Below are 25,707 nucleotides of genomic sequence, written 5' to 3' on the forward strand. Positions count from 1 at the left end.
TCTCCCTCTTTCCTGGTCCCCTACTCCTTTCCTGCAGGACCTGGGTGGGGTTTCAAGGGCGTCTGCTTTACAATAATTCGCCAACCTATTAAAAACAAAAACTTACGGGATGCAACTAAAGTTGTACTTAGAGAAAAGTGTCTGCATTTTAAAAAGATGGCTACAATTTAGTAAGCTAAACAGCCAATTTATGAAGTTAAAAAACGAAAACAGGGACTTCCCTGGTGGTCCAGTTGTTAGGACTCTGCGTTTCCACTGCAAGGGACATGCGTTCGATCCCTGGTCAGGGAACTAAGACTCTGCATGCTGCCAGGCTTGGCCAAAACAAACAAACAAACAAACAAAAAACACAGGAGAAGAGCAGAGTAAACCTAAGGCAAAGAAAATAAATATTCTGGGAAGAGAATATAGCAAAGTCACTTAAAAAAAAAAAACATTGTCAAGTGGGGGAGGGGCATGAAGAAATGGAAGGGAACGCAGCCAGTGCTTTCCCCATCCACTTAGGCCCTGGGGAGCCTCTTGGGCTCCCGGGCCTAAGCCTCTGCCCTGGGAGCCTCCCTCCTGTCGGGCAGAACCTGAGCCCCGCACCTGCACCCCTACCCGGGGCCCCACCCCTACACGCGGAGACCCCCTCTGAGACCACCTCCAACGTGCGGGGCCTAAACCCCACCCACACACACCCACCAGGGCCCCACCTCCAAACTCTGGAAGCCCACACTCCAGAGGCCTTGCTTCCCACAGGCTGCCTCTCCCCTTCCGCGCAGGCCCTAAGCAGAGGCCCTGTCCCACGCTCGAACGTCACCCCCCACCCCCACCTAGGCCCCGTCCCACCTTGAACCCTGCCCCTGCCTAAGCTCCACACCACCCCCACGCCCGGCTCCTAAACTTTGCCCCCATAGCCAAGGCTTTTTTTTTTTCTTTCTTTCTTTTCTTTTTTCCTCATTTAGATCAGGGTTCTGTTTTACCTTGTTGATTCACTGTTGTAGATTCTTTTATATTTTTATTCTTTCTAATAAATCTTTTATTTTTCTAATTTTATTTTATTCTTTATACTTTGTTATATATATATATCTCTTATATATATCTCTCCTTTGGGCTTGTTCCCCCCGCCCACCTTTTTTTCTTTTCTCTGCTATGGTTTTATTTTACCTTCTTGCAGTTGTTTCAATTATAGCTTAATTTTTCCTAATATACTTTTTATCTTTCTAATTTTATTTTGTTTTTTATTCTTTGATATCGTACTGCTCCTTTTTTTCTTTCTTTCTTCCTTTTTTTTTAACCACTCCAAAAAGCTTGCAGGATCTTGGCTCCCAGACCAGAGGTCAGGCCTGAGCTCCTGTGGTGGGAGCTCTGAGTCCAAACCACTGGACTAACAGAGAACCTCAGACCCCAAAGAATATCAATTGGAGTGAGGCCTCCTGGAAGTCCTCATCTCAGCACCAAGACCCAGCTCTATCTAACTGCCTGCAAACTCCAGTGCTGGACATCTCAGGCCAAACAACCAGTAAGACAAGAATACAGCACCAGCCATCAAAAAAAAAAGAAATGACAAATGTATGTTACAGACGAAGGAGCAAGGTAAAAACCTTCAAGACCAAATAAATGAAGACAAAATAGGCAACCTACCTGAAAAAGAAAGAGTAATGATAGTAAAGATGATCCAAAATCTTGGAAACAGAATGGAGAAAATACAAAAAACATTTAACAAGGATCTAGAAGAAAGAAAGCGCAAACAAACAGTGATGAACAATGCAACTACTGAAATTAAAAATACTCTAGAAGGAATCAATAACAGAATAACTGAGGCAGAAGAACGGATAAGTGAGCTGGAAGGTAAAATGGCGGAAATAACTGCCAGGAAGCAGAATAAAGAAAAAAGAATGAAAAGACTTGAGGAGAGTCTCAGAGACCTCTGGACAACATTAAATGCAAAAACATTCGAATTACAGGGGTCCCAGAAAAAGAAGAGAAAAAAAAGGGTCTGAGAAAATATTTGAAGAGATTATAGTTGAAAACTTCCCTAACATGGGAAAGGAAATAGTCAATCAAGTCCAGGAAGCACAGAGAGTACCATACAGGATAAACCCAAAGAGAAACACACCAAGACACAAATTAATCAAACTATCAAAAATTAAATACAAAGAAAAATATTAAAAGCAGCAAGGGAAAAGCAACAAATAACATACAAGGGAATCCCCATAAGGTTAACAGCTTATTTTTCAATATAAACTCTGCAACCAAGACAGGAGTGGCAGGACATATTTAAAGTGATGAAAGGGGAAAACCTACAACCAAGATTACTCTACCCAGCAAGGATCTCATTCAGATTCAATAGAGAAATTAAAACCTTTATAGATAAGCAAAACTTAAGAGAATTCAGCACCACCAAACCAGCTTTACAACAAATGCTAAAGGAACTTCTCTAGGCAGGAAACACAAGAGAAGGAAAAGACCTACAAAATCAAACCCAAAACAATTAAAAAAATGGTAATAGGAACATACATATCAAGAATTACCTTAAATGTAAATGGATTAAATGCTCCAACCAAAAGACATAGACTGGCTGAATGGATACAAAAACAAGACCTGTACATATGCTGTCTACAAGAGACCCACTTCAGACCTAGCGACACGTACAGATGGAAAGTGAGGGGATGGAAAAAGATATTCCATGCAAATGGAAATCAAAAGAAAGCTGGAGTAGCAATTCTCATATCAGACAAAATAGACTTTAAAATAAAGACTACTACAAAAGACAAAGAAGGACGCTACATTATGATCAAGGGATCAATCCAAGAAGAAGATATAACAATTGTAAAGACTTACACACCCAACATAGGAGCACCTCAATACATAAGGCAAATGCTAACAGCCATAAAAGGGGAAATCGACAGTAACACAATCATAGTAGGGGACTTTAACACCCCACTTTCAACAATGGACAGATCTTCCAAAATGAAAATAATTAAGGAAACACAAGCTTTAAATGATACATTAAACAAGATGGACTTAACTGATATTTATAGGACATTCCATCCAAAAACAACAGAATACACTATCTTTTCAAGTGCTCATGGAACATTCTCCAGGATAGATCATATCTTGGGTCACAAATCAAGCCTTGGTAAATTTAAGAAAATTGAAATCGTATCAAGTATCTTTTCCAACCAAAATGCTGAGACTAGATATCAATTACAGGAAAAAGTCTGTAAAAAATACGAACACATGGAGGCTAAACAATACGCTACTAAATAACCAAGAGATCACTGAAGAAATCAAAGAGGAAATCAAAAAATACCTCGAAACAAATGACAATGAAAACACGACAACCCAAAACCTGTGGGATGCAGCAAAAGCAGTTCTAAGAGGGAAGTCTATAGCAATATAATCCTACTTCAAGAAATGAGAAAAATCTCAAATAAACAACCTAACCTTACACCTAAAGCAATTAGAGAAAGAAGAATAAAAAAAACCCCAAAGTTAGCAGAAGGAAAGGAATCATAAAGATCAGATCAGAAATAAATGAAAAAGAAATGAAGGAAACAATAACAAAGATCAATAAAACTAAAAGCTGGTTCGTTGAGAAGATAAACAAAATTGATAAACCACTAGCCAGACCCACCAAGAAAAAGGAAGACTCAAATCAACAGACTTAGAAATGAAAAGGGAGAAGTTACAACTGACATTGCAGAAACACAAAGAATCATGAAAGATTACTACATGCAACTATATACCAATAAAATGGACAACCTGGAAGAAATGGACAAATTCTTAGAAAAGCAGAACCTTCCAAGACTGAACCAGGAAGAAACAGAAAATATAAACAGACCAATCACAAGCAATGAAATTGAAACTGTGATGAAAATTCTTCCAACAAACAAAAGCTCAGGACCAGATGGCTTCACAGGCGAATTCTATCAAACATTTAGAGAAGAGCTAACACCTATCCTTCTCAAACTCTTCCAAAATATAGCAGAGGGAGAAACACTCCCAAACTTATTCTATGAGGGACCATCACCCTGATACCAAAACTAGACAAAGATGTCACAAAAAAAGAAAACTACAGGCCAATATCACTGATGAACATAGATGCAAAAATCCTCAACAAAACACTAGCAAACAGAATCCAAGAGCACATTAAAAGGATCATACACCATAATCAAGTGGGGTTTATCCTAGGAATGCAAGGATTCTTCAATATATGCAAATCAATGTGATACACCATATTAACAAGTTGAAGCATAAAAACCATAGGATAATCTCAATAGATGCAGAAAGGCTTTTGACAAAATTCAACACCCATTTATGATAAAAGCTCTCCAGAAAGTAAGCATAGAGGGAACATAATAAAGGCCATATATGACAAACCCACAGCCAGCATCATTCTCAGTGGTGAAAAACTGAAACCACTCCCTCTAAGATCAGGAACAAGACAAGGTTGTCCACTCTCACCACTATTATTCAACATAGATTTGGAAGTTTTAGCCACAGCAATCAGAGAAGAATAAGAAATAAAAGGAATCCAAATCAGAAAAGAAGAAGTAAAACTGTCACTGTTTGCAGATGACATGATACTATACATACAGAATCCTAAAGATGCTACCAGAAAACTACTAGAGCTAATCAATGAAGCTGGTAGATTAGCATGATACAAAATCAATGCACAGAAATCTCCTGCATTCCTATATACTGATGAAAAATCTGAAAGAGAAATTAAGGAAACACTCCCATTTACCACTGCAACAAAAAAGAATAAAATACCTAGGAATAAACCTACCTAAGGAGACAGAAGACCTGTATGCAGAAAACTATTGATGAACTAAGACACTGATGAAAGAAATTAAAGATGATACAAACAGATGGAGAAATATACTATGTTCTTGGATTGGAAGAATCAATACTGTGAAAATGACTATACTACCTAAAGCAATCTACAGATTCAATGCTATCCCTATCAAACTATCAATGGCATCTTTCACAGAACTAGAAGAAAAAATTTCACAATTTGTATGAAAACACAAAAGACCCCGAAGAGCCAAAACAATCTTGAGAAAGAAAAACGGAGCTGGAGGAATCAGGCTCCTGTACTTCGGACTACACTACAAAGCTACAGTAATCAAGACAGTATGGTACTGGCACAAAACCAGAAATATAGATCAATGGAACAGGATACAAAGCCCAGAGATAAACCCACACACAGATGGTCACCTTATCTTTGATAAAGGAGGCAAGTGTATACAATGCAGAAAAGACAGCCTCTTCAATAAGTGGTGCTGGGAAAACTGGACAGCTACATGTAAAAGAATGAAATTAGAACACTTCCTAACACCATACACAAAATAAACTCAAAATGGATTAAAGACCTAAATGTAAAGCCAGACACTATCAAACTCTTAGAGGAAAACATATGCAGAACACTCTATGACATAAATCACTACAAGATCCTTTTTGACCCACCTACTAGAGAAATGGAAATTAAAACAAATATAAACAAATGGGACCTAATGAAACTTAAAAGCTTTTGCATAGCAAAGGAAACCATAAAAAAGATGAAAAGACAACCCTCAGAATGGGAGAAAATATTTGCAAATGAAGCAACTGACAAAGGATTAAGCTCCAAAATATACAAGCAGCTCATGCAGCTCAATATCTAAAAAACAAAAAACCTAATCCAAAAATGGGCAGAAGACCTAAACAGACATTTCTCCAAAGAAGAAATACAGATTGCCAACAAACACATGAAAGGATGCTCAACATCACTAATCATTAGAGAAATGCAAATCAAAACTACGATGAGGTATCACCTCACACCAGTTAGAATGGCGATCATCAAAAAATCTACAAACAATAAATGCTGGAGAGGGTGTGGAGAAAAGGGAACCCTCTCGCACTGTTGGTGGGAATGTAAATTGATACATCCACTATGGAGAACAGTATGGAGGTTTCTTAAAAAACTAAAAATAGGGGCTCCCCTGGTGGCGCAGTGGTTGAGAGTCCGCCTGCCAATGCAGGGGACACGGGATCGTGTCCCGGTCCGGGAAGATCCCACATGCTGTGGAGTGGCTGGGCCCGTGAGCCATGACCGCTGAGCCTGCACGTCCGGAGCCTGTGCTCCGCAACGGGAAAGGCCACAACAGTGAGAGGCCCGCATACCACAAAAAAAATAAAAAACTAAAAATAGAACTACCATACAACCCAGCAATCCCACTAATGGGCGTATACCCTGAGGAAAACCATAATTCAAAAAGAGTCATGTAGGACTTCCCTGGTGGCACAGTGGTTAAGAATCTGCCTGCTAATGTAGGGGACACGGGTTTGAGCCCTGGTCCAGGAAGATCCCACATGCTGCAGAGCAACTAGGCCCGTGCACCACAACTACTAAGCCTACTCTCTAGAGCCCGTGTGCCACAACAACTGAGCCCACGTGCCACAACTACTGAAGCCTGCGTGCCTAGAGCCCATGCTCCACAAAAAGAGAAGCCACCGCAATGAGAAGCCTGCGCACCACAACGAAGAGTAGCCTCCGCTCACTTTAACTAGAGAAAGCTCGCGTGCGGCAACGAAGACCCAATGCAGCCAAAAATAAATAAATACATAAATTTATATAATAAAAAAAGAGTCATGTACCACAATGTTCATTGTAGCTCTATTTACAATAGCCAGGACATGGAAGCAACCTAAGTGTCCATCGACAGATGAATGGACAAAGATGTGGCACATATATACAATGGAATATTACTCAGCCATAAAAAGAAATGAAATTGAGTTATTTGTAGCGAGTTGGATAGACCTAGAGAGTGTCATACAGAGTAAAGTAAGTTAGAAAGAGAGAAACAAACACCGTATGCTAACACATATATAGGGACTCTAAAAGAAAATGGTTCTGATGAACCTAGGGGCAGGACAGGAATAAAGACGCAGACGTTGACAGTGGACTTGAGGACACGGGGAGGGGGAAGGGTAAGCTGGTACGAACTGAGAAAGTAGCACTGACATACATACACTACCAAATGTAAAATGGATAGCTAGTGGGAAGCAGCCACATGGCACAGGGAGATCAGCTCGGTGCTTTGTGACCACCTAGAGGGGTGGGATAGGGAGGGTGGGAGGGAGACGCAAGAGAAGGGGATATGGGGATATATGTATATGTATGGCTGACTCACTTTGTTATACAGCAGAAACTAACACAACACTTTAAAGCAATTATACTCCAATAAAGATGTAAAAAAAAACAAACATTAAAACAAATCACTGTCAAACGAGATGAACATGAGCTGCAGTGAAAGGTGGGGAGATGGAGTAAAAGAAGCCGTTCACTGGACTCACTGCCCCACAAATGTCTGCTAGCTCCTGTCCACTGTGCTCGCACTGTCTGTTCCTTCTGATGGAAACACACAGTGCCAGGTGGGGAGGGAGACCCCGGCCCCGCACACAGCTTTCAGAAGTAGGCTGGAGCCTCACTGCCTCAGTGAAGCTCCAGAAGGGCCCTCCCCCACCCCCAAACGACTACACCTTCCTCTGAGCTCCCTCACACACCCGAAATGCACCCATTCCAGCACAAGTACGTTAGCACCTTTTGTTTTCTCTTTATCTACTTCTCTCCAGACCTGTAAGGAGAGTCACAGACACTGGTTGAATACAACTGTTTTGATTCAGTAACAGTCTGAAAAGAATGAGTTGATGAAGATGTGGTATAAGGAAAGGTATCCAAGGTAAGGATATACCGTTCAGCAAAAAGAACAAGTTTTGTGTATGTCTGCGTGCGTGTCTGCGCACACGTGCAACTATTACTCACAGGAAATGTCTGGAATAGTACATAAACTGTCAGTGGATACGTCCAGGGACAGAAAAAGGGGTCAGAAAGAGGAAGAACTTGACTTTTCACTTTCCAGCCTTCTGTAAAATGTTATGTTTATATTTTAAAAAATTATTCAACTGTGATTTTTTAAAAAAACACCACCACTTTGAATGAGCGTCTTTTTCTAGGAAAAACCCAAATGACAATTTTAAACCCAAGAATAACTTAGGCTCACTGGTGTCCACAGAATCAAAACCGTTTTCAAATGCTTCCACAACAACTAAGATACTGAAAAGCACAGGAACAGACTTGGCTGCACACGTTCCGAGGAGTCGTCACAGCAGCTTTTTAACTGAAATATTACAATGCTATTCACAGCACTCCTAGGAAACTAATAACTACTATTCCTACGTAAAAAGCTCCTCCATTTTGCACAGAAATGGGCGCTCTTCGGGAGGAGGTGTAATAAGAGTGTTGGCTGGACACACTTTGCTATCTGATGACCTGCACTGGAATCCAGGCTGTCATTAGCTGGGTGATCTGAGGCAAATTCCTTAACTTGTCTAGGCCTCAGTTTCCTCGTTAGTAAAATGGGAGTGATGCTGCCAGGCTCACAAAACCCTACACCAGTGTTTCCCGAGTCCCTCAGGTGGAACATAAGACCGTCGCTACATGGACAAGTATGTTTCACTTGAATGACAAGCACTTAAAACCAGAGAGCACAGGTGGCAGCCACCTCGAGCAAACCAGGACAATTACAGGTGCTGTGTTCTGGCAGGCGCATGGATGAGTCCGGTTTATAGCAACCGAATCTTTACCAACGCCGTTGAGCTGTACTGAGAAAACTGGAAATTTGTATTTATTAGTCCCACCTGCCGCCAGCCAAGAGTGGAGAGGGTGAGAAAGACAGGACCCCCCTTGTACAACCATGGTGCAAACTGGGCTTGAGACACGCGCTGTCTGCAGGCACTGAGACCTCGGAGGGTCCTTCGCCCTGGAGCTCTGGGAGCAGCCCTGACGGTGCTGGTTGCCTCCTCTACCCATCCTTAACCACAGATGACGGAGTCCATCCAACACATGAGTCACAGCATGTGCTTCCAGGTGTATATTTTTGTCCAGTGGTTAGATTTATTCATTTAATAACTTTTTTTGGCTTTAAAAAATATACAGTTGACCCTTGGACAACATGCGTTTAAACTGTGTGGGCTCACGGTGGAGTTTTTTTCAATAAATATACTGGAAAAAGTTTTTGAGATTTGTGACGATTTGAAAAAAACTCACAAGAAAAACCATATAGCCTAGAAACATGGAAAAAATTAAGAAAACGTTAGGTATGTCACGAACGTGACATCGGTGTATAGGCTAGGCTACCACAAAGCAATCATACTGTCGCTTTTTTATTATCAGGGCATGAATTGTTACGCCTGTAAATAAATGTGAATTTATTTTTCACATTATCTCTTGACTTTTGATGTCTAGTGTTAGTAATACATATAGCATCTACAGTGTTTTGTATAAGACAATATCGATGTAGGTACTGACAGACGAGTCACCTTGTAAAGAGACAAACTATGGTATTGATAAACACAGTACAATGCTCTGTAAATGTTATTTTTTCTTCCTTACAATTTTCTAAATAACATTTCCTTTCCTCTAGCTTACTTCATTGTAAGCATACAGTACATGATACACATAACACACAAAACATGTGTTAACAGTGTATGTTATTGGTAAGGCTTCTGGTCAGCAGTAGTCTATTGGTAGTCAAGTTTGGGGGGAGTCAAAAGTGAAACATAGATTTTCGACTGCACGTGGGGTTGGCACCTCTAACCCTTGCATTGTTTAAGAGTCAACTGTACACAGCAACCCTCTATTTAGGAGAAGTTACACAGGGTTTTCTTTCACAATGGCCATATGAGGTCTCCTTTTAAAATGCATTTAGTGTAAAATACATTAAGGGTAAAAGTGAAGACTGGGAAACACTGTCATAAGCCAACAGGTGCAGATTCTGTTCCTAATCCTGGCATGAAGGGATGTGCACCAGATGAGCAGAGCTAATACCCGCTTCCACCCTGCCACCCACAAGGAGTGGTCCTGGCTGCGTTAAGACTTCCAGCTGGGTCAAATGGATGATTCCATCTCTTCAACTTTTTCAAATGTACTTTTCATTACTGATACCATATTTTAAACCACAGAAAACGTTTCAGCATCTCAGCTGCTATAACATCCTTGAATGGAATCTGCAAACTTCTGAATGAAAATAATAAGTATTAAAGTTAAGTGTACATATCGCCTGTCACTGCCTCCCCCAATTCTTATTTTGATATTTTCCAAGCTACAAAAAAGTTATGAGAATACAAAGTAGAGGAAAAATTGGAACTCTCACACACCGCTAGTGGAGTGTGAAGTTGTGCTTTGGAAAACAGTTTGGTAGGTCTTCAAAAAACTAAACATAGAGTTACCATATCACCCAGCAAATCCACTCCTAGGTATATATCCAAGAGAAATGCAAACATATGTTCACACAAAAACTTGTACTAGAATGTTCATAGTAGCATTATTCATGATAGTCAAAAAGTGAAAACCACCCAAATGTCCATCAGCAGATGAATGGATACATAAAATGTGACATATCCATACAACAGATTACTATTCAGCCATTAAAACAAATGAGGAACTGATACATGCTCCAACATGCATGAACATTGAACACATTATGCTAAGTGAAAGAAGCCAATCACAAAAGGCCACACACTGTATGATCCCATATACATGAAATGTCCTAATTAGGCAAATCCACTGAGACAGAAAGTAGATCTGTGATTGCCAGGGGCCAAGAGGGAGAGGGAATGAGGAATGACTACTCATGGGTACAGGGTTTCTTTTGGGGGTGATAAAAATGTTCTAAAATTAGATGGTGGTGACGGTTGCACAACCCTGAATATATTACAACCACTGAATTGTACACCTGAAAAGGTGTATTTTTATGGTATTAGATCTCAATAAAGAATACAAAGTAGACCCATATAACTTCCAACTAGAGTCACCAGTTAATATTTTGGCACATTTGCTTTCTTTCTCCTCATATGTGCGCACACGATACGGCTGGACCATTTAAAATTTAGTTATTTTGACCCTTCACTCCTAAGCACTTCAGTATGTGGAGTATTCTCTCACATAACCAAAATATGAATATCATACTGGGGAAAATTAACACCAAAACAAAACTTGTATTTAACATATAGCCCATATTCAAATTTATCAAAAATTAGGTACTGTATTTGGTTTTCAAATCCCTTTCATCTCTTGAATCTAAAAAAATTCTTTTTAATGACACTAACATATTTGAAGAATCCAGGCCAATTACTGTACAGAATGTTTCTCAATATGAACATGCCTGTTTCCTTATGAACTGAGGGAAGTTAAGCACTTTTGGCAGGAAGGCTACATAGATGAGTTGTATCCTTCTCAGTTTTTCATGCCAGAACCCTCTATTGTTATGCCAGAACATGTCAATCTCATTAGTGGTGACAGTGATGGAAAGGTGGTATTCATTGTTGGTCTTGGTTAGGATGGTGACTAGCAGATTCCTCCACTATAAAGGTAACTTTTCCCCTCTGTAATTAATAATCTGGAGATGACCGATTGAATCTGTAAATATTAGGTTTCCGCAAATATCTTGCACCGAAAGGCTTTAGCGGCCCTTTTGAGACCTCCCTGCATTCACGTGACCAACCACTACTCTCAATTTTATTCCACCGAGTGTGAGAGCTGGTTGTGATTTCATCCCCGGCTGCACATCAGAATCACTGGTGTCTCTGGGTGTGAGACCCCAGTTAGCGTATTTTTAAATTCCCCTGAGTGATGGATTCTGAAGTACAGCAAGGGTTGAGATTCCCCGACTTAGAGGTAGAGGAACCTTGCATCCTCATTTGGCAAATAAGGAAACTGACGCCCTAAGAGATTAAGTAGCCAGTGGCCCAAAACTTGTTAATGGCATAGTTAAGATTTTTTCTGACTTGCATTTTAATATGCTATTCCTTTTGTATGTTATTAAAACAACAAAACCAGAGAAATGAATAACTTTTGTATGGTGTTAAAGCTGAGCACGGCCTAAAGTGTGTATTTCTGCTTCCAAGTTTATTTCTGCCTTTCTGTCCTTAGACCTTTGCACTCAACTTAGAAGTGAGGAACGGGGCGTTTGGTCATCAAGCTCCTCCCCCCTCAGTGCTCTAGGCGACAGCTCAAGCCCGGGGGCCCAAGGCCGAGCTGGATGTTCAAGGCGCCCGACGGTTAGCGCTGCAGCCCTCGGGCCAGCCTCTCGGCCTTGCATGCCTCCCCAACCCCGGCGGCGACTCCGGCGGGGGCCGCTCTTAGAGCAGCCAGCCGCGCAAGCGAGACGCACCTGGCAGGGATGCACCTGGCTGGTCCGCACCTGACCGGGACTTACCTGGAGGTGCGCCTTGCCCCGCCCAGGAAAACCCAGAAGTATGCGGGACCTGGGAGACAACAGAACCTGCAGGCACACCCACCCCTACTTACCCCGGCGTGATAAACCTTGTTCGCTCTTTTAACCTTAATGTCCAGGGCGGTCCCCATCTCGAATACTCCGTTTCGGGAACCACTTTCTAACGCGCGTGACCCAAGGGAAGGAAGGGCACCCCACCCCTCCGTCCGGGGTCCCGCCCTTTTCTTCTCTCCACCAGCAGTTGCGACACGTGACACCGCGCCTGACGCCTGTTCGACTCCCCCGCCTTCCTCCTTCCGGTGCAGGGGCGGGCCTTAGCGCTTGCCGAAGACTGTCAGTCTTCGCCCCGCCGGCCAGGAAGGGCGGGACAGGATTAACCCCACCTCTTCCGTAAAGATAGTCGTTAACACCGGAAATACCCTTCGTCTCGCCCGTTTACTAGAGGAAGGGGGAAACTCGGCTCTCCCGGCGTGCCCCGCGGCAGGGGGCGGTGCCAGGGACTCGTTGCGGGCGCAGCCAGTACCTAGAGGCTGAGGCTCCCGTCAGGCTGTGCGGGGTAAAGAGGCGTTGCGCTGTTGAGTTGGCTTTAAGGCGGTGATAAGTGGGGGCTGCCTTCGCTTCCAGTCCCTTCCTCTTGTCGTCTCTCGTCCTCTCTCGCTTTCTTTCGGGGGCTCTGAAGGCGGAGGCCTTGTGTCCGTCCTCGGCTAGGCAGTTCTCCCTGCCCGTTCCGAGGCCCCGCGCTCGCTGCCTGCAAAACGTGGATTGGCGGGCGGCTCGGCCGTCCCGCCCCCGCCGCCGAGCCGGGGGCCAAGGTCTCGGGGAGCGCGGGTGACCTCGCCCAGCCTCGCAGGGCCGCGGGGGCTTGTGGGTACTCCCTCGGCGCGGGCCCTGGAACGGGGTGCGCAGAATGTGGGGAGGCGCGGCTCGCAGGCCTTGGGTCCTGACAGTACAAGGAAATGAAAACCTAAAAGCAGAAACGGTCCTGCCTAATCTTTTTTTTCCCAGCAAGAGCTGACTACACACAAGGAGTACGTTGCTTTGTGGGAGGATTGCCTCCAGACAGGGCAGCGGTACGGTGCTAGGCAACATACTACGTTGGTTGAAATAAAATCCCTTGTCAATGTTTTAAACAAGAACTTTTCTAATAAGCAGAGAGGTAAATCTTCATTGTTTTGGTAGCTGACTTAATACAGTGCTTTTTGTTTATTTAAAATTCTTTGATTCTGCTATTTGTTTTTTTAAGTGAGTTACTTGTAGAATTACATGAGAATTTTTCCGTAAAACGGTATCCTGAATTAGTATCACGAGTGCCTCTCTCTTGGGAATGTAAGGTACTTTACAGGACAACAGTGATGGTGCTATAGCTACAATTGCTTTTGAAGGTTGATACATTGGTGTTTCCCAATATTCAGTTTTCAGCTCCTCCGTGCCCTCGGGGCTTCGTCTCGGTCTTAGATACCTTCCTGACAACTCAAACTCAGCAATTCTAAAACAATTCATTAGGGACTTAATAATCACTGTCTAGTCTATTTGCAGTTCAAGACGTGGATCCGTTTCCACCAGACTCACCCATCATTTCCAAATGGTAAAATGTCAGTCTCAGTAGACAAAGCTGGGAAAGAGGAAAAGAAACACCTTAAAAGGATCCACATTCCAGACTTGTTTGCTTCAGCAAACCTGCTTTAAACTTATTTTGTAACAGAACATTTCTTGTTCGTTGAGGACAAGTGTGCTATATTTCACTCATCTATGTAGGTTGTACACAATTTTTCTGGAATGCTGGTGCACTGCAGAGAGCTTTAGTTCCGGCAGTTATCAGTGTAAACAGTTTGTTGGACCTTCTCCGTGTGATGGCTTCCAAACATAAGAACAGTCCATTTTTTCTCCGATCGCTGTTCTTTTGAATCTTTTCTATCCCTTAACCACACCTTAGGTGATACTGTTCTGGTCAATTCAGTTACTAAAATCAGACCCTGTTAGTGTGTTGATCTCGTGGCTTGAGTGGGATCCTAGATTCTTAGGGTGCTAAGGTACAAGTCATGGTTCTGGTTCTCAGACACTTCCTCAACATCCTCTTGAAGGCCTGGTTTCTTCTGTGTTGAGGCAAGTTTCTCTTAACTGGCCACTGCTAGAGTTCTATCTTAGTTGATCCCTGCTTCTCTGGATAACAGGCTCTTGTTTGAAACTCCTTTCATGGGGTACATATGGGAAGACCTGATGGGCCTTGTCCTCTCCATATGTTTTCATGGAAGATGTACCTGCAGCTCGATCTTTTCCATCACCCCACTGACCGCACCGAGCAGTATACCAAGTCTTGTGGGTGAGGGTCCAGCAAGAAAGCTGGAGACGATTTATCTTCCACAGAGTCCACCCGACTCTTGAGAAACACGCGCCCTTGCCACACAAAAGGGCCAGACTGGAGGCTGCCTGTGGCCTCTGCTCTCCACTCTGCCATCTCTCTTCCATCCTCTTCCTCCCTCCTGAAACACAGAGAGAAGTAAATCAGCAAGAATGCTGACTAGACAGGTTTGCAGGTAGGAAATGGAACACCAGCCTCTCCTTCCAGTAAGCCCTACTGATAGCGGAGAGATTATCGTACAGCCTCCCCACTACATCACTTCCCACCAGAAACGCTCCCCAAGGCCAACTACCTCCTTTCATTCCTTCGCCTGCCTTCCGATATAGACTGAGAAGGAGAGGATTGAGAAAGTATTCCGTGGAAGCAGGGCTAGATCTGCAGCTTTTATTAATCCGTGCGGAAAGTGTCTGTCTCCGATTGTGGCCTCTTTTGTTAGAAGATGGGGTACTATGTTGTTTTCAGCCGTGAGCTTAGTGCTCGTTCTGGGACAAGAGGAGAGGCCCCACTAAACATCTTTTAGTGGATGCTGTGATTCTCTGTTCAGACCTTTCAGGACTGAAGGACATGTTCCCTGATCTACTCAGAGTATAGCTCTCAACAGTTCTCAGTTACGTCACTCTTCAAAACTTGCCCTCAGCTGAAGAAAACTGCTTTGCCCAAAGCCATGGTCCCTTGGGGAGGTGGGGGAGGGGAGAGGGGGTGGGGACAGCCCATATCTAACGACTAGTCAGTTTAGGATATGAAGACCTCTTTCCCTCACCACAGTTTGGGACAGTTCCAACTCCAAAGCTCCCTATATTAGTATCTACTGTGCATAACAAGTTACCCCAACAGTTAAGAAAGTGGGTAAGAACTTAGGAGCAGCTTCACTGAGTCGTTCTGGCTCAAGGTCTCAGGTAGTTGCAGTCAAGATGTTAGGGCCACAGTCATCCAAAGCCTTGACTAAGGCTGGGAGATCCAAGATGGCTCCCTCCCGTGACTGTTGGCTGGAGGGCTCAGTTCCTCATCATGTGGGACTGTCCAAAGGCTGCTTTTTTTTTAAATTAATTTTCATTGGAGTATAGTTGCTTTATAATGTTGTGTTAGTTTCTACTGTACAGCACAGTAAATCAGCTGTACATATACATATATCCCCTCTTTTTTGGATTTCCTTCCCATTTAGGTCACCACAGAGCACTGAGTAGAGTTCCCTGTGCTATACAGCAGGCTCTCATTAGTTCTCTATTTTATACATAGTATCAATAGTGTATATATGTCAATCCCAATCTCCCAATTCACCCCACCTCCCCGCTCTTCCCCCCTTGGTGTCCATAGATGTGTTCTCTATGTCTGTATCTCTACTTCTGTTTTGCAAATAAGATCATCTATACCATTTTCTAGATTCCACATATATGTGTTAATATACAATATTTGTTTTTCTCTTTCTGACTTACTTCGCTCTGTATGACAGTCCACAGGCTGCTTGTGAGTCCTCACAGCATGGCAGCTAGCTTCTCCCAGAACAGGCAATCCCACAGGGAGAGCAAACAGGGAGCTACAGTGCCTTGTATGGCCTGACTTCTCACATTCACTTTTCTTCTGTTCATTAGAAGAGTCACTAAATCCAACCCATATTTGAAGGAAGGGGAATTTGGCTCTACCTTTAGAAGGGGGCATCAAAAAATTTGTGACGTATTTTAAGCCACTTAGCTCCCATTGGATGGGGAGCCTTTGTTGTAACTGCGTGACCGTTCAACTTTTCCCTCTGCCCAACCCAGTCCTGTTTCTTCACCCTATCCCTCCATTCCTGTTGCTCACCCCCAATATGCTTCCTGAACATTAATCTCCATCCCGAGCCTGCTTCCTGCAACAATCCTGTCACACTAGCTTCCTGACTTAACTTCTCTGAGCCTCAGTTTTCTTCATCTGTAAAGTGATCTCACAATACCTTCGTTACAGGGAAGTTAATAGAATTCATAACAGTTCATATATCTATTAAGTACTTAGTGTGGGCCAGGCACTGTTCTAAGCACTTTAAATGTTTTGATTTATTCCATCTTCATAACAGTCTTACGATACAAGTACAATTACTGTTTACTCACTTTATAAAAGGGAAAAACTGAGGCACTGAAAGACCATGTAGCAACCAAATGGCAGCCACCCATTTTGATTCCAGAGCTCACATATGCAATCACCAATCACCGTGCCACAAATGTGTGTACAACAAAGGCCTGGGGTTATAGCAGAGAGGCACAGGACCTTAATTAAAAGACTGAGCAAAGGACTGCCAATCAAATGTGAAGATCAAGCAGGGGTACAACGTTACAGTAAAAGGTGATTTTAAAGAAAGGACTAGGGGTCATTTATCAATTGATAGTGAAGACTTAAAATTATGGCAGAATTTTATAGTGTATTAGTTTACTAGTGCAGCTGTAACAAAATACAGTACTACAAATTGGGTGGCTTAAAACTACGGAAATTGTGCTTTCACGTTAGCTTCTGGAGGCTGGAAGTCTTAAAACAAGGTGTTGGCAGGATCGGCTCCTTCCTAGGGCCATGAGGGAAGGATCAGTTCCAGGCCTCTCTCCTTGGCTCGCAGACCGCTGTCTTCTCCCTGCGTCCCTTCACATTGTCTTCTTTTTCTGTGTCTTCACTTTCACAGGGCATTCTCCCTTTATGTGTATATGTCTCCAAATTCTTCCTTTTTGTAGAGACACCAGTCATATTGTATTAGGGCCTACACTAATGACCTCATTGTAACTCCATTAACTCTGTAGAGACCCTGTATCCAAATTCTGTCACATTCTGAGGTGCTGGGGGTTAGATCTTCAACATATGAATTTGGTGGGGACACAATTCAACCTGTAACATATAGTAACAAAATATATACAACAAAAATATTCAGGCATATAAAGATAAATAGGTACAGTAAGTAAAAGATTTTAACACAACACAGTGTATCAGAGATCAAGCAGATAAAAAACAAAGACATAGAGGATTTTAACAAAATAAGTAAGAAGAGCAATTAGCAAATAAGATGGAATTACAGGGAATTCACTTTTTCGAGTGTCCATCATGCATTTATAAGCATTGATTGTACACTAGGCCACAAAGACACTCTCAAATTCAATTAACTAGGTATAGTACAGAAACTTTAACCACCAAAACTTTGACCACTTGGAGATTAAGACATACTTTCCCAAATACATTAGGTCAAGGAGTAAGTAAAAATACAATAACCAGCTAAAAAATAACAAGGTAAGAATGCTTCATATCAAAACCTATGGGATACAGCCAAAGGAAGAAAAATTATCAGAAAAAGTGTTTGAAAATTTATTAAAGAAACCGTTTGGGGCTTCCCTGGTGACGCAGTGGTTGAGAGTCCGCCTGCCAATGCAGGGGACGCGGGTTCATGCCCCGGTCCAGGAAGATTCCACAGGCTGCGGAGCGGCTGGGCCCGTGAGCCATGGCCGCTGAGCCTGCGCGTCCGGAGCCTGTGCTCCACAACGGGAGAGGCCACAACAGTGAGAGGCCCGCATACCGCAAAAAAAAAAAAACAAAAAAAAAACTGTTTGATGCAGCAACGAAGACCCAATGCAGCTCCCCCAAAAAAATTGTTTGAAAATTTGGCCAGAGTAAAATGATATGAAATCAGGTATTTGCTATAAAATAACTCCAGGCCGAGGGGGAGCAGCAGGAAGAAGGGAGGAGTTGTGACCGGCAGGATGATTGTTGAAACAGATGTTGATAATTACTGAAGCTGGGTGATGGGAACATGGGGCTTTATTGTACCATCTCTCTGCTTTGTATGTATCTTTGAATTCCATAGTAGAAGACAAGATAAATATATGCAGTAGGATAATATTTTTTAACTATTAGCTGAAGTATTTTTTATGCCCTGTAATTCCTAGTAGGTGACCCCCAAAATTCCTTACATCAAATTTACACCTTGAATCAAAAAATGTGTGATAAACAGCACTTTTCCAAAGATATGAAATGTGTCTGGTCTAGAGGAAGGGGTGTGAACAGAGAATGGAGCAAAAATATCCTGGGGTGAGGTCTGGCTATCTGTCCTCTGAAGTCAACAGCCCACTTGGAGTTGGGGATGGACAGGGCTGCAGAAAATGATGGAAAACTCAGAGACGCTGAATGAGCGTGAAGGAGCAGAGGATGAGCAGATCCAGCAAGAGTGCGTTGTGAGCTGGGTGGGGAGAGCTCAAGCTTACTCTAGAAGCCCTCTAGCGTGGTGTTGCCTTTGCTGAAATGGACTGCAAATTACTGCAGCTGGGTCACTGGCCAAGATACATGGCATTTTCTTTTTTTGTTTTTTATTGGAATATAATTGATTTACAATGTTGTGTTAGTTTCAGGTGTACAGCAAAGTGAATCAGATATACATATACATATATCCACTCTTCTTTAGATTCTTTTCCCATATAGGTCATTAACGAGTAATGAGTAGAGTTCCCTGTGCTATATAGTAGGTCCTTATTAGTTATCTATTTTATATACAGTAGTGTGTACATGTCAAGTCCAGTCTCCCAATTTATCCCTCCTCCCCTTCCCCCCTTAACCATAAGTTTGTTTTGTACATCTGTGACTCTATTCCTCTTTTGTAAATACGTTCATTTGTACCATTTTTTTAGATTCCACATGTAAGCGATATCATATGATATTTGTCTTTCTCTGACTTACTTCACTCAGTATGACTATCTCTAGGTCCATCCATGTTGCTGCAAATGGCATTATTTTATTCTTTTTGTGGCTGAGTAATATTCCATTGTATATATGTACCACATCTTCTGTATCCATTTCTCTGTTGATGGATATTTAGGTGGCTTCCATGTCCTGGCTATTGTAAATAGTGCTGCAATGAACATTGGGGTGCATCTATCTTTTTAAATTATGGTCTTCTCTGGATATATAACCAGGGTGGGATTGCTGGATCATATGGTAGTTCTATTTTTAGTTTTTTAAGGAACCTCTATACTGTTCTCCATAGTGGCTGTATCAATTTACATTCCCACCAACAGTGCAAGAGGGTTCCCTTTTCTCCACACCCTCTCCAGCATTTATTGTTTGTAGACTTTTTGATGATGGCCATTCTGACCAGTGTGTGGTGATATCTAATTGTAGTTTTGATTTGCATTTCTCTAATAATTAGTGATGTTGAGCATCTTTTCATGTGCTTTTTGACCATCTGTATATCTTCTTTGGAGAAATGTCTATTTAGATATTCCACCTGTTTCTTGATTGGATTGTTTGTGGGTTTTGATGTGGAGCTACATGAGCTCTTTATATATTTTGGAGATTAATCCCGTGTCAGTTGCTTCATTTGTAAACATTTTCTCCTGTTCTGAGGGTTGTCTTTTCATTTTGTTTATGGTTTCCTTTGCTGTGCAAAAACTTTTAAGTTTAATCGGGTCCCATTTGTTTATTTTTGTTTTTATTTTCATTACTCTAGGAGGTGGATCAAAAAAGATCTTGCTGTGATTTATGTCAGACAGTGTTCTCCCTGTTTTCCTCCAAGAGTTTTATAGTATCCAGCCTTATATTTAGGTCCATTTTGAGTTTATTTTTGTATATGGCATTAGGGAGTGTTCTAATTTCATTCTTTTACATGTAGCTGTCCAGTTTTCCCAGCACCACTTACTGAAGAGACTGTCTTTTCTCCATTGTATATTCTTGCCTCCTTTGTCATAGATTAGGTGACCATAGGTGCAGGGGTTTATCTCTGGACTTTCTATCCTGTTCCATTGATCTATATTTCTGTTTTTGTGGTACAGGACATTTTTGAACCACACGACTCTCCCATCCCAGCCAAGAAGGAGAATGGGGATGTGAAAGGGGAAGGTAAGACACTATCACTTGAGTTCCAACTGAACAGTAAGATTGAATTTTTTCCCCCACCCTCAGCAGAAATGATTGCTGGAGAGCTAAACTGGGTTAAGTTATAGAGAAATGAAGATTGTTACTTTTTTGGCCGTTTATATGCTGTGCCTGTAAATCTTAAAACAGCTACATACACAAAAATCAATAGACATTTCTATTTAACAGCAATAACCAGTTAGAAAATAAAATGAAAATGGGGATTGTATCCTAAATAGCAATAAAAATCTAAAATACTCGGGAGTAATTTGAATGTAACATATGCTTGAGTTACATGAATAAAGCTATGAGGCTGAATTAAGATATATGAGTTACGAAAAATGGAGAGATGGGTAGTATTTCTGAATAGAATATCTAAATACTTTTAAATGCCCATCCTTATAAAATTAATTTTTAGTCTTCATTAATTCCCCTCAATATAATTTTTAATGAGGAAATTTAATGAAATCACGTTAAAATTCTTCTGAAAACATAATGAATGCTAAAAAATGATGTATCTTTTAAAAAAGTTAATTGCAGGGAAAAGAGTCCTACTTAGCACAAAGTAGAGCTATAAGAGTTAAAACCACATCATTCTGGCATAAGATCAGTTGGACAGGATAGCTCAGAACAGACACCAATATATTAGTATTTAAGACTTTAATATATGATAAACGAGTTATCACAAATCTGTAGAAAACAGAGGATTATTTGGCAAATGATATTAGACTAAATGACTTGATAGAAGAAAAATTCATTTAGATTTTGCTCTCTCACCATAAGCTCTCCTATCCCCTCCTCCTGCCAAAAATTAGTTGGATTAAGAGTTCAGGAAATGACAAAACAGGGAATTCCCTGGCAGTCCAGTGGTTAGGACTCGGCCCTTTCACTGCTGGGCCCAGGTTCAATCCCTGGTCAGGGAACTAAGATCCTGCAAGCTGTGCAGTACAGCCAAAAAACAAATAATAATAATAAAAGGAAATGATAAAACAAGTTAGGCATAGACTTTTTTTTAATATAGTTTTTTTTAATGTTTATTTTATTTTTGGCTGCACAATCTCCCTATCTTAAGGTTAACCATGCCACATAACAACATAATCCTGGGAGAGATATTTCATCGTATTCACAGCTTCTACCCACACTCAAAAGGGATGAAATTATACAAGGGTGAAAGTCATTGGGGGATCATTCTTAAGATTTTTTTTTTTTTTTTTGCATTACGCGGGCCTCTCACTGTTGTGGCCTCTCCCGTTGCGGAGCACAGGCTCCGGACGCGCAGGCTCAGCGGCCATGGCTCACGGGCCCAGCCGCTCCGCGGCATGTGGGATCCTCCCAGACTGGGGCACGAACCCGTGTCCCCCGCATCGGCAGGCGGACTCCCAACCACTGTGCCACCAGGGAAGCCCCATTCTTAAGATTTTGACTGTCAAATCTATAAGAAGAACTTTAAAACGCAGGATATGAATAACACTTGCAAAAGAGGAAATTAAGTAGTAAGCAGACATATGCAAAAATGTTTAACTTAAAAGAAAAAAAAAACCAAAGAAATGCTAGTAAGAATCTTCCATTTCAGAGATTCATTTAGCAAAAAATACTCAATATTGGCAGATAAGAGGTGGAACAAACATCTTCATTCATTTATAATAGTAATGTGAATGGTATGACAAAGGTAGAAAAAGATTTGGCAATATATACCAAAGTTTCTTAAATGTTAATATTCTTTGACTTGGTAATTTGACTGTTGTAAATCTATCTAAACAATATAATCCTAAATTTGAAAAAAAAAACCTTAAACATCACAGTATTCACAGCAAATTATTAGTAATGAAAAATTGGAAAAAACCTACTTGACAAAACAGTCTTGGTTTGGTAAACTATACCTTCAAATCAGTGAGAAATTATCAGCCACTAAAAACATGGTTATGCTTAAAGAAATAAAAGAAGACCTAAATTGATGGAGAAATATTCCATGTTTATTGAGTACAAGACTCAATATTATTAAGATGACCATTCTTCCACTCAGTGCAATCCCATTTAGCAACCTCAGTAACCTTTTTGGTAAAAATGGACAAACTGATTTAAAAATTTACACGATAATGCAAAGAACTCAAAATAGCCGACGTAGTTTTGAAAAAGAAGAACAAAGTTGGAGGATTTATATTGTCTAACGAACAACCTTATTAATAAACGGTCAAGAGACTTCAGTAGGCACTTCACAAGAGAAAAAAATATGAATAGCCAATAAACACACTTAAAGATGATCAGCATCATTAACGATTATGGAAATGCAAATTAAAAGTATGCCGAGATATACTACACAGCACTAGCATGGCTAAAATGAAAGAGTTTGACTATACCAAGTATCGGTGAGGCTGTGGAGGAACTGGGACCCTCACTTGCTGATGGGAATGAAAAGTGAAACAACCATTTTGTAAAACAGCTTGGCAGCTCCTTATAAAGTTAAACATACCCTTATGATACGGCTGAGCACAATCACTCCTAGGTGTTTACCCAGAAAATGAAAACATATGTCTACACAAAGACTTGTACTTGCATGTTCGTAGTAGCATAATTGATAATAGACAAAAACTGGAAACAACCCGAATATTCATCAAGTGGTGAACGGACAAACAAATAGCAGTATATCCATACAATGGATCCCTACTTATCAATACAAAAAACAAGCTATTGGGACTTCCCTGGTGGTGCAGTCGTTAGGAGTCCACCTGCCAATGCAAGGGACATTGGTTCGATCCCTGGCCTGGGAGGGTCCCACAGGCTGCGGAGCAACTAAGCCCGTGCACCACAACTACTGAGCCTGTGCTCTAGAGCCCGAGAGCCACAATTACTGAGCCCACGTGCCACAACTACTGAAGCCCGTGTGCTCTAGGGCCCATGATCCACAACAAGAAAAGCCACCACAATAAGCAGCCTGCCCACTGCAACGAAGAGTAGCCCCCGCTAGCTGCAACTAGAGAAAGCCCGTGGAGCAACAAACACCCAACGCAGCCAAAAATTAAAAAAAAAAAAACAGAACAAGACTACACAGTATTACAAGAAAAAGACAAAACAACCACAACAACTAAAAAACAAGCTACTGATACATACAACAGCATGGATGAATCTCAAGACATGCTGAGCAAGACTACATAATTAATATAAGTTCCAAGCAGGCAAAACTAACCAATAGTGACATAAAATGGATCAGTGGATACCCGTGAGGAGGCTGGGGGACAGACTACAGACAGTCAGGAGGGTACTTCTTAAGATGAAGGAAATAACCTATATCTTGAGTGCGAGTTAGTTACACAGGTTATCCATTTGTTAAAATTCATCAAACTGTGTATATATACGGTAGGTGTGGCTTATTTTATATAAATTATATTTGCATAAGTTGACCTCAAAAGTCATACAGTTATGCAGATCATATTCTAACATAGAAAATGGTTGTGCTAAAATAAAAATTTAAAAAGAATTCAGAGTTTTAGCTATAATATGATTACAGCTGTGAAAAACAGGCAAACAAAAAAGTACATGCAACATAAGTCTCTAAGTTAAACAAACAAACAAAAAAAGCACAGAGGGCTTCCCTGGTGGCGCAGTGGTTGAGAGTCCGCCTGCCGATGCAGGGGACACGGGTTTGTGCCCCGGTCCGGGAAGATCCCACATGCCGCGGAGCGGCTGTGCCCGTGAGCCATGGCCGCTGAGCCTGCGCGTCCGGAGCCTATTGCTCCGCAACGGGAGAGGCCACAACAGTGAGAGACCCGTGTACCGCAAAAAAAAAAAAAAAAAAAAGCACAGAAATCCTAGCAGAAAAAGAAATGCCCCCCAAATATTAACAGTGTCTGTACTGGGGTGATTAGGACTATGAGTACCTTTTGTTCTTTTTTAGTTCTTTTCACAAACATGCATTATTTAAAAAAATATTTACCATCAAATTTAAAGTATTTTCTATTAAATTTAAAAAAATAGTTACCATTAAATTTGAGAAGGGGAAAAAAGAATTCATAAGGGCAGAGTCAGCATTCTTTCAACTGCAAGAGCCAGAAACCTACTTAAATGATCCTAAGCCACACACAGGTATGTTGGCTTTTGTAATTGAAATGCAAGATGGAGTCAAGTTATACACAAGATTAATTTACTCATTTCTGGATATTCTTCCTTAGAGAGGAGCCTTATCATTTATGGGGGAGACATCTAAAATATCTCTCAAATAGGCAAATTGATGAATACTACACCATAAACACTTTCGGTATTAAAAAAGCTGTAAGGAAAGGAAAACTTGTTAAGACCATATATTTTATCTCCTACGTTAATTTCATTCCCACAGCCTTCCAATAATTCAAATTGTGTAAAGTTCACATTTGGTGCCAAGCTTCTCCTTTCCTGGTTTGTTATTTCCTTTCCATTTACCTACCTGAAGTAGAATGTCTGTTTACCATGTCGATTACCAAGGAGATATTGCTGATGCGCCAACTGTAAACGTCATACAGTGTATCAACAATGGACCATCATGCCCTGAGAGTTAGTGTACTGGAGTTATCCAAAATTCTACAGTGTGAACCCACTAAGAAGAAAATAGAACAAGATGATGTTTTGTAAAAGATTTTCGTGAGGAAAATCACTGAAGTTAACTTGATTTCCTGCCATTGCTCGTGAATGCCTAAGGACGTGTCAGGGGTGGAGCTTATCAAGGTTTAAATATGGCAGTGGCCAGGTCCCCACTGCAGCTCCTGTATCCACTATAGGAGTGTGGTGCGCTGGACTCCTCCACAGACTACTGGGTCTTCCTGGACTTCCAGGCGGGCCAGGTGGCAAGGAGATATCAGGTGCTACCACAGCCCTGTAGGTAAGTTCCACCTTTTGGTTCACCCTCCCCGACCCTAACTGAGCAGGCCAATGGCTGCCCACCAAGGGGCTCATCCTCCAGATGAGGTATCCTCTGCTCTGTCTCGGTTATGGTGCCAACTGTTTATGATTTTTTACAGTTTTTTTTTTACCTGTAATTGATTTCTAATCTCATAGCATTGTGATCGGCAAGATGCTTGATATGATTTCAATTTTCTTAAGTTTACCTAGGCTTGATTTGTGACCCAAGATGTGATCTATCCTGGAGAATGTTCCGGGTGGACTTGAGAAGAAAGTGTATTCGGCTGCTTTCGGATAGAATGTCCTATAAATATCAATTAATTCTATCTGGTCTAATGTGTCATTTAAGGCTTGTGTTTCCTTATT

General features: G+C 41.5%; 1 protein-coding gene and 1 long non-coding RNA gene across 7 annotated transcripts in view; one reads left to right on the forward strand and one right to left on the reverse strand.

Annotated features, from left to right (window-relative positions):
* The window catches only part of VPS26C (VPS26 endosomal protein sorting factor C), a 70,452-nt gene extending 57,446 nt beyond the window's left edge, over positions 1–13,006 (reverse strand). For 2 of the 6 annotated variants that reach the window (XR_012331612.1, XM_033856070.2), the window contains exon 1: positions 12,341–12,714. Coding sequence is in view for 4 of the 6 variants with exons in the window: in XM_033856070.2 (XP_033711961.1) it covers positions 12,341–12,397 (57 nt within the window). In the remaining 2 variants the exon portion in view is untranslated. Of the gene's footprint in view, positions 1–12,340; positions 12,723–12,789 lie in introns of those variants that run through there. The other 4 variants (XM_033856072.2, XM_033856073.2, XM_073804500.1 and 1 more) reach the window with 4 other exon arrangements.
* LOC117312187 (uncharacterized) lies at positions 12,692–25,667 on the forward strand. Its single transcript, XR_004526450.2, has 4 exons — positions 12,692–12,822; positions 20,391–20,457; positions 25,221–25,321; positions 25,543–25,667. It is a non-coding gene; the product is annotated as an uncharacterized lncRNA (long non-coding RNA).
* Positions 25,668–25,707: the final 40 nt, after the last annotated feature.

The sequence above is a fragment of the Tursiops truncatus genome, chromosome 4 (genome assembly GCF_011762595.2).
Source record: "Tursiops truncatus isolate mTurTru1 chromosome 4, mTurTru1.mat.Y, whole genome shotgun sequence".
Taxonomy (NCBI): Eukaryota; Metazoa; Chordata; class Mammalia; order Artiodactyla; family Delphinidae; genus Tursiops; species Tursiops truncatus.